Consider the following 9,933-nt stretch of genomic DNA (forward strand, 5'->3'; position numbering starts at 1 on the left):
TGTCACTAGTGAATGACACGGTAGGTGTCACCCAGCTTCACTCACAATGACTCTGTAGTGAAAGCACTAAATGCCAAATCCCAAAGAACTTCAACAAAAATTTTTTTTGTTTTTTCCAAGACAAGGACTCTCTGTGTAGCCCTGGCTGTCCTGGAACTCTATCCTGTAAACCAGGCTGGCCTTGAACTCACAGAGATCTGCCAGCCTCTGCCTTCCAAGTGCTGGGATTAAAGGCATGTGCCACCCCCAATCCCCACCCCTGCAAAAAAAAAGGTTTCTTGAAAAAAAAAACCATGTTAACATTTGCAAGTCTGCACTAAGCACCATAAAATGCACTGGGCCCCATCCCCTTCCATCCCCAGGGGACGGAGTAAGCACCAATATCCGGGCTACTCATAATTCCTGCCTGGGCTGAGATAAAGAGAACTGAGGTACTGGGCGACACTGGGCAACTCTCACTGTAACTCTTTGTACCTGGAGGCGGGAAACACACTCCTCTTTAGGCTTATTCATTTCTTCTGATGAGGCCAAAGAGGTTTCATCACAGGAGAAGATAACTCAGTCTGAGAAAGGGCAAAGGACCTAACTGTCCAGTCATTGTCTCACAACTGATGGACACATACGAGCAAGAGTTTAGTTCTGTACAAAACCAAGCCTTACAGGAGAGTGCACGCCTGCGCACCAGTGTTCAAATTCTTTCCCATAACACAAGAAAAGTAAAGGAATTCTCTCACATGGAGTATGCCTACAGTTCTATCTTATGGTCTACATCACGTAAGAACATGCTGATTCTTAGGAATTCGGTCTCTGCTATTAGAATACACACTTCACTATACATACACATTCCTTTAAGCGAGCTATGATAAAGACTGGGGCGTGGCCCTATCAAACCCTAGAGTTAGCAGTACAAGGGCGAGTGACCTAACTGTTAAAGGTAGATGGCAAAGGACACAGAAAGGACTGTCGCTCCCTGGGAAGGGCTCGGTGCTCCCTTCCCTGAAGGAGTCAACCCACTTCTACTCCTTCCATCATCACCTGCGGTCCTGTCCTTTCCTAAAGGCAGTTTCCACACTGCGATCTCTAAAGTGATTTCTGAAGACAATTCATAAACCTGATTAATGACAGCATCAATGGGTATCTCTTGCTAAGGTCACCACCATCCAAGGGCCCTTGGTCCTCAACCTTGTACCCTTCTCCTTTCACACTGTGTCTTCGGGTAGCTTTCAAAAGCGTGCAAGCTATATACAAGTGAGAAACAAGGGAAGTGATTCAGTCACTGCTTTCAGCGTGCAGAATCCTGTGCACAAGAAGGCAAGGTACCAATATGAGCTACTCAAGGAAAAAGCCCTTTGGAAGGGAAGTGCATGAGCCCGGCCACTGCGGTGTGTGAACAGTGGCTACCCAGGACAAGTCCGCATGCCTTCTTCCAGAGCAGCTGCGGCCACCCTGGTCCAGTTCTACATTCCCACTACAGTCTTTTGGGGCCAAAGATACGAGAGGAAAAAACAACTTTTTAAAAACCTACTCCATTTCCAGGACTAAGCATCCACCAGCATCTTGTCCTATGGTCTTCAGCTTTCAAGTTACTAGGAACGGGGGCTGCTTCTGATGAAGCGATTCTTGTAATAAAACCAGTGAAGAAAACTAACTATTTTGGAGAAGGGGAAAACTTCCCCAACGCTGTGGGTCGGAATTTCAAAGGGGTCGTATTCTACCATGTTTGAAAACGTGGCCAACAATAAGGAAAGTCAATCTAAAGGAAGCTCACTGATATCAAATCAAATATAACTACCTCCACGAGTCATTTCTTACTCAGGAATATAGGACTTAGTCGGTATGGACTCTGTTGTGTTTAATAAGAGCTGAGCTCCGGCTGAAACTCTTGTCACACTTGGTACATTCGTAAGGCTTCACTCCCCTGTGAATTCTTTGATGGGTGATGAGGTTGGAGCTTTGTGTAAACCCCTTTCCACACTGCACACACTCGTAGGGCTTTTCTCCCGCGTGAGTCCTCTGGTGCTTAATCAGATCTGACCTCTCCCCGAAGCTTCTCCAGCACTCGTTACACTCATAGGGCTTCTCCCCGGTGTGAATTTTCTGGTGTGTGATCAGATGGGAGCTGTGGCTGAAGCTTTTCCCACAGGCCATGCACTCGTAGGGCTTCTCTCCCCTGTGCCTCTGCTGGTGCTGGACCAAGTGCGAGATGCGGCTGAAGTTCTCCCCGCACTCGTTGCAGTGGTACGGCTTTTCCCCGGTGTGGATTGTCTGGTGCTGAATGAGGTGAGAGCTCCTTCCAAAGCTCTTCCCCCACTCGTTGCCGTCATAGGGTCGCTCGCCCGTGTGTGTTCTCTGATGCTGGATAAGGTGGGAGCTGCGGCTGAAGCCCTTGCCGCATTTGTAACACTTGTAGGGTCTGTGTCCCGTGTGCGCTTTTGGTGTCGATTGAGGTCTGAAATCTGACTGAAGGCCTCCCCACACTGAGAACTGTAGTAAAAAGAGCAGCGGGGCTGCGTTCCCAGCACCCCGGCAGCCTGATTGGTTAGCTTATGCCCCGAAATAATTACAAGGACACTGTATTCTTTTAATCACTGCTTGGCCCATTTCTATCTAGCCTCTTCTAGGCTAACTCTCGCACCTGGACTAGCCCATTTCTAATATTCTATGTAGCACAGCTAGGTGCGCTTACCGGGAAGATTCTAGCCTACGTCCATCCTGGGTCTGAGCTTCATCACATCCATCTTCCCGGGAGCTGGGAGCATGGCGTCTCTCTGAGGCGTCTGCTCTGGAGAGGAGAGCTGTGGAGTCTGAGCTCACTTCCTCTTACTCCCTGCGTTCTGTTATGTTTACTCCTCTCACCTATCTTCTAACCAATGAGAGCCAAGCAGTTTCTTTTTATTTAACCAATGACCTTCCTCCATCAGAGAACATATGTGATAGCGGATGCCTGTGTGAACTTCTTTGTGGGCCAGCAGGTCAGTGACCTGCTGGAGAGGGTAGCTGACCCACTCCTCTGCGGTCAGCTCTCCCCACTGTCTTTCGGACCTGTCCCCACTTTCAAAGACTTCTTCGCTTTCCAGGTTCTTCTCAGCATCCCCAATAGGCTCTTCGGACATGGTCACAAACTCCACATCTTCACTAAGCTCTTCTTTCGGGTTGTTTCGTTCTCGTTCCTGATCTGACAGTCCAGTGAGACAACATTTCCTTAATTCTCCTGCATCACGTCCCTGTAAAGGTCTCTTTGTGTAGGATCCAGAGGTCTCCATTCTTCCTGAGTGAAGTACATGGCCATATCTTCAAATGTCACAGGGGCCTGAAATCACACAATGCTTCCTCACTACTTAGCATCTAGGAGTTTAGTCCCAGCCTTTCTTCTTGAAATTAGAGACATGGTTAGAAATGTCGAGAAGGCATTGGCATTAAGTCTGATCTGGGACCCAGCCATGAGCAGGGTGGCTGCCATCTCAGGCTCAAACGTTCGTCTCCTGGGACAGAGAGCAGGAAAAGTAGCTAGTAGACAACGCTGAAGGAGAGGAAAAGCAGGGAGCGAGGCGTGGCTAGAGGTCCTGCCCACTCCCCAGGGCTGGAGTTCAGGTCGCCACCAGGTATGCAGGAAGGGCCCAGGACTGGTCACTCTCCTCCTTCTCTGACCCCCGAGCGAGACCCGCTCTCCGCGTCTAGGTTAATACCAAGTACATGCAAGGCTAGAGTAAGGGAGGACAGCCCCTGGCTAGGTGCCCCCCAACTGGGGGTCAGGCGGATGCTATTAGACAGAGGCTTTCAACCCAGCCCTACAGAACGCCTCTGCTCTTCCCGAATGCCATTTTTAAACAGTCTTGTTGCGGGAGGTCCTCCCACTCCTCCAGCCTATCACCGCTGAGGTACCAGCCCACTGGGGCGTGGTTTCTCTCCCTTTAAAAAAGCGGCCACTTCCCTCTCCTCTCTCTCTTCACTTCCTGCTCCGCCTGTGACTAGACTCCTTTCCTGGTTGCGTAGAGGGCTGTTGCCTGGGACAGTGATCTGTAAGTTTTTTCCCCTTTAAATAAATACCACCCTAATAATCATAACCCCGAATTGGTGTGGCATTGTTTGTGACTTACGCCTTCACAGTCTTTTCTTTCCTACATACCAGTTCAAAGTAACTACATTAAGGCTTTTAATAATTGAAAATTCTTGACCAATATATCAGGCTTATTACTAACTACCTGTCACATTTTTAAGTTAACACATATTCTCCACATAGTAAAACATTTATTAGCGTGACACAATCTAGACATGCTCCCTCTGTCTCATGCCTATCTGCTGGCCAGTCATTGCTTTATTTAAGCAAATTGAGTGACAATTCTTCAGAGTATACAACAGAATAATCACCCCACCACAGATGTTCCTTGTACATGAGATTTGCTTTGCAAAATATTCAAAACCTGTCATGAAGCTGATATCTTTTTTACATCAGACCTACTCAAAGCTGAACATGTGTGTTACAAATATAAACCAGCATAAATAACCATAGAAAGACACAGTCAGAGCTAGCAATGAATTGTATGTACTATTGTATGAATTTGTATGTGCTATTGTACAACTGTGTGTGTATGTTTGGGCATTCTGTGTGTATATACTTGTGGAAATATAAGTATGTGATTGTATATATGTGTGTGTATATATTTGGAAGACAGAAGTGAATCTCTGGTTTCAGGCCTTTGATTTGATCAAACTTTTATTTTCTATTTCTTTTCAGATAGGGTCTCTGATTGCTTTGTAACTTTCCAAGTAGACTAGGCTAGCTGACCAACAAGCCCCAGGTACTCATTTGTCTCCATGTCCCTTTCCCATTACTAGTGTTAAAAGTCCTTGTGACTTTTTTCGTTTTCTCTTCAGCATGGATTCTTGGGCTCAAACTGAGTTCCTTCTTCTTACAAGAAAATCTCACCTGTCTTCTCAGGCCTCTCAACTACAGATATTCTGTCAGCATTGTTTAGTTTTGGTTTAGTTTGTCAGATAGTTCCATGTAGCCGTGAGATTGGACTCCAAGTGCTTTATCTCCCTACCTATCTATGTACCTATCAATCTGTCTTTCTAATTTTTTTGAGACAGTATCTCAAAGTGGAGCGCTCAAATTCTCCTACTCTAATTAATCAATAAATTCCAGGAATCTTCTTGTCTGCTTCTTCCCCTGACCTGGAATTACAGGCATAGGCATCCAGAACCTGACATTTTATTTGGGTGCTGGGAACCCAAAATCAGGTATCTAATTCTTGCACTACGGACTTTAACATCCCCCCATGCCCCACTGCGATCTCCTAGAAAGCAGATTATGAAAACAATGTGAACAGATGGATAGATGTTAGATAAACTGATGACACAGAATGGCTAGCAATTGTGAAGTCTAGCTTTAGTGCTTAGGAGTTCATTGCCATGGTTAGAGTTTGAAATTGAATTGAGCCCATAGTTCACATGCTTATTGACTTGTTTTTCCCAGATGGTGGTACCATTTGGGGTTAGTGTGATCTTTAGAGTATAGTTGGAGGAAGTAGGTCACTGGAGATGTGCCGTGCAAGTTATATATTTCCCTGGCCTTTCGTGTATTCCTTCTCTCTGCTTTCTAGTCCCCATGACATAAAGAAACTTCTCGGTAACCTTTCCAGTCATTGTGAATTTCTGCCTAATGGCACAGGACTAAACAACTGTGAACAGTTGTTCCCAGAAGAATGCCACACCTACACTGGGCCTTCTGCAAGAATAATCAATTGATTAGAACTTTTGTGATTCTGGAGAGGTTTGGATGATGTAGGTTTAGAGCATAATTATAGTTTATCTTAGATTATCTTTAGTCCCTTTAATAGTTATTTGTCTTAGCGTTCTATTTTCTGTACTAAGGGATTTTAAAGGACTTCTCAACAAAGTTATTGATTTGCAATATGCAGAAAAAGTAACTTTGGATATTGAAACCACATAATTAATACCAGATGATGTAGAATTGACTCCATTGTTTTTTCAGGTTCAAGATATAATCAGGAATAGGCTTTGTCTTATATATATATAGCACACATTAGATCCCATATGGGTCTGTCAGGTCCTCTAGCATAAGGAAATGTAGAAACTAAATAATTATTGTTTGGAAATGTGATGATGACATCAGAATTCATAAAAATATCATGTCAATAGCAGGATTGAAAAAGTTCTTTTCCAGGAGCTGGAGAGATGGCTCAGAGGTTAAGAGCATTGCCTGCTCTTCCAAAGGTCGTGATTTCAATTCCCAGCAACCACATGGTGGCTCACAACCATCTGGAATGAGGTCTGGTGCCCTCTTCTGGCCTGCCGGCATACACACAGACAGAACATTGTATACATAATAAATAAATAAATATTAAAAAAAGAAAAAGTTCTTTTCTATTGCGTGGGAACAAGCTGTATAACAAACACCACTGTGTTTGAGAACTAACAGATGTCATGACTTTGTCTTTTTCTACTTCCCCTGTATATTAGATTCATGTATGCCTCTTTAGGGTCCTCATGTTGTCTAGGTTCTCTGGAATTGTGAATTTTAGGCTGGTGTTTCTTCGCTTTATGTCTAAATGTTACTTATGAGTGAATACATACAATATTTCTTTCTGGGTCTGGGTTACCTCAATCAATATAGTGTGTTCTAGATCCATCCATTTGCCTGCAAATTTCAAGATGTCATTATTTTACTGTGAAGTACTCAGTTATGTAAATGTAGCCCCCTTTCCTTGTTCATTCTTGGGTCAAGGGACATATAAGTATTTTTCACTACCTGCTGCCTGGTGATTTGGATGTAGCGCTCTCAGCTCTTTCTTTAGTACCAAGTCTGCGTGCACACCACCATGCTACCTATTGAAGTGAGAAACCACAAAAGTGTATTTAACTATTCAGGGTTCAAAGGAAAAATAAACTCAGAAATAGAGAACTAGGTAGATGCCACTGTTCTAGACGCTCCTGTCCTGTAATTCTCCCAAGAGCTATGATGACCAACAGCCAGGATTGCACCAGTTCTGACTAACAAAGAGAGAACATAAACTTCTACTCCCTTTTTTTGGTCATATTTACAGAGAAAAACATACCCATGGTAAGTCATGCCCAATTGTCATAGACTATCTAAAATATATCTCAGCTTGACCTTGAAAATATACCTAATATAACTACAAGATGGATTATAATTGATGACTACTAATTTATATTTCATGATATTCTAATTAGTTGATATAATAACTTTAAAGGCCTACACATTTGCATTGAATTGTTATATAAGGTATATAGGTACAATACTTTGATTGAGATTAAAAACAAATATATGTATATATATATAATTTTCTAACAAAACAACTGTAAATTTGTATCAATTTACAAAAATCTATATCAATATAAACTGAGATTACCCAAGCACCACCCAAAAATAGACCATCCAAAGGAAATGCTTAACATTCCAACCATTTTAGATAGGATCACCTGCCAGCACACACTCACCAGGACACCCCTAGGCAAATGTCAACCAATCAGGGGTCCTGAACCTTAGAAACTCCTCACCCCCACCTTGACTACTATAAAAACCAAACTCTAACTCAGTTCAGAGCTCTCCAGTTATTCCAATACACAGGACATGCAGAGAGACCGAGTTTGCAAACTTGCATAAAATAAAGGCTCTTTGCTTTTATGTATAGGACGTGATCTCCTTGTTGGCTTTTTGGAGACTTTGCAGATTTGGGTATAACATATTTATGTATTTCAGCATACATATTTACCCACACTTAACAAGGATGAAGTTGGAAGGGAATTGTGGCAGGGATGGAATAAGGAAATAAAAAAATGATGTATTTTCTTTTGATTAACAAATTGTAAAGATTAATTTTAAATTAAAAAGAGGGGCTAGATAGATGGCTCATCACTGGGTGTTTTCACAGAGGACCCTGATTCCATTCCTGGACCCTGCATGCTAGCACACCATTTGTTCTGATTCAAGTCCCAGGTATCTCATCCCTTCTTCTGCCCTCTGTAGGTACTGTGCAGAGGCACATGCAAGCAAAACACTGTATAACTAAAGATTTTTTTAAGGTTAGAGAAAAGAAAAAAATGAAATTCTCTACAGTGATGTCCTGACCCCGAGACAGACAGCAAGCCAGGTCTAGTTAAAATGGACTCCTTCTTACCTTGCATGGAAGCAGCTGTGGCCTTCTGTCTTGCCACCCTGCTCAGAGCAAAACCAGCTTTGCTCTGAGAGTAACAGAGATCATCATAACCATTCATCCAGGAGCACTGTATAGAGGGCTTTTAGGTGACTTTTCCTTGAAGTTTTCTGGTTTTGTGTTCTCTATCTTTTGTGTCTGTGAGATATACGGTGTTGGTACAGTTATCTTTTAGATTGATCATCAAGATTGACAATCTACTTTTCACAATGTCATCTACTTGATTTTCAACTAAGACCTTATGGTAAAATATAAACATGCCAGAGACAGTTCTTTCCATCATTTGTCTAATTTACGTATGTTCCTACAAGACTTCGTGGTAAGATTTCCTAAATATCTGTTTTTACATTGGAATCATGTTCACTAGTGGATTTGTTAATTTAGCATGCTTAAGAAAAGGGAGAACATATCATGAGTGTGTTCAGACATCCTAAGGAAAATCCCCATTCTTCCTTTGTTGAGGAAAAACACTGTTTTGAAAATAACTCCCTTGCACTTTGTGCCTCCAGCAAGAATAATTTTGTTTTCATTTCTTTTGTCTTGGCTGTAGAAATGGCTATTTTTGGTGGTCAAACTGACTACCTCTGGAATTAATCAATACACAAAGAATTAATTATACCTGAGGGAGATTTTACTTAAAGATTTTGGAATGGGAAAATCCTCCACTAATCTGGATAGCTTGAAATAATAGGACCCACCTTTAGCTGCTTGGTGGGCATGCACACCTTTAACACCTTGACACAGGAGCAAGAGGTGTGGGACCCTCACCCCTTCTTATCAAAGGGAAGAGAAGAAATTTCCTAGCAGAATGTTTTCTCAGGAAGATAGTGGAATTCCCCTCTCCCACCTGCAAGATTCCAAGCAGAAGGTCACCTAGGTCAGCCCAGCCAGCCACCTGGTACAGGCTGTTAAAGATGGCCTAACTCAAGGACAGTGGCCTTGCTCTAAGAACAAGGAGTAAGCTGACTTTACAGAATGGGAGGGAGCAAAAGTCCTTGTACCCTTGCCAAGGCAACATCAAAGATTCTCTTTGTAGTTAAGGCTTTAAAAGCTTACCCCACAGAGGAGATACAACTCCTCTCTACCTTGCTGTAATGGGGGTGGAGATGAGTTCCAAACATGTTTGCATTATGCTGATTAAACCTTGCTTATTACAGTCTGGACCTATCTGGTGGTCTCTCTCTGGTGGTCATAATCTGGGTACAACAAGAGGCACTGGGATTTTCTGAGTTTGAGACCAGTCTGGCCTACCGAATGAGTTCCACACCTACACAGAAAAATCCTGTCTTGAAATCACAAAAGCAAGAAAATCTGAATCAAACAAGATTATGATCTAATTTTAACCTTCTCACCTTCTGGTAGCAGCAATGCATATAAAGTACATTGAAGTAGAAAAGTCTCTTTTTTATCAACTTGCTCTGGCTACCAAGCTCATTCCTTTACTAGTACTAGAGACTACTTCTTTGAAATTTCGGTGAATACTTAAAATCAGTTGAGACATCAAGCCTCATGGGCTGAACAACTACTGGATTCTTCACTTGATCTTTGGGAAAAGGCTGAGAAGCAATCTACGGAATTCTTTAATTGTCATTTTTAAGTAGCTATTTTTAGACAACCTGAAACACAGCTTGTGAAACATTATACTAAGCCCACTTTTTACATACATGTTGAGATTCATTCTACCAATCCTGTTCATGTAGAGAATCTTGAATACTGCAGTTCCTTCTAGCGCCAT

At 42.7% G+C, this 9,933-nt stretch overlaps 1 protein-coding gene across 1 annotated transcript; it reads right to left on the bottom strand.

Annotated features, from left to right (window-relative positions):
• Positions 1 to 1,827: 1,827 nt before the first annotated feature.
• On the bottom strand, positions 1,828 to 3,263 carry LOC121442763 (zinc finger protein 436-like). Its single transcript, XM_041644383.1, has 2 exons — positions 2,909 to 3,263; positions 1,828 to 2,429 (listed from the first exon to the last, which is right to left on the bottom strand). The coding sequence occupies exons 1-2, from the start codon at positions 3,261 to 3,263 to the stop codon at positions 1,828 to 1,830; spliced, it is 957 nt and encodes a 318-aa protein (XP_041500317.1).
• Between the last annotated feature and the right edge of the window lie 6,670 nt (positions 3,264 to 9,933).

The sequence above is a fragment of the Microtus oregoni genome, unplaced genomic scaffold, assembly GCF_018167655.1.
Source record: "Microtus oregoni isolate MIOR12 unplaced genomic scaffold, Mior012 000095F_ref0000231, whole genome shotgun sequence".
In the NCBI taxonomy this organism is placed as follows: domain Eukaryota; kingdom Metazoa; phylum Chordata; class Mammalia; order Rodentia; family Cricetidae; genus Microtus; species Microtus oregoni.

Excerpts from the sequence above, each read along its gene's own strand:
- LOC121442763 (XM_041644383.1), bottom strand. The coding sequence starts at position 3,263 with ATGGAGACCTCTGGATCCTACACAAAGAGACCTTTACAGGGACGTGAT. Across the intron at positions 2,430-2,908 it reads ATGTTCTCTGATGGAGGAAG|CGCACACGGGACACAGACCC; the intron begins GTCATTGGTTAA and ends CGACACCAAAAG.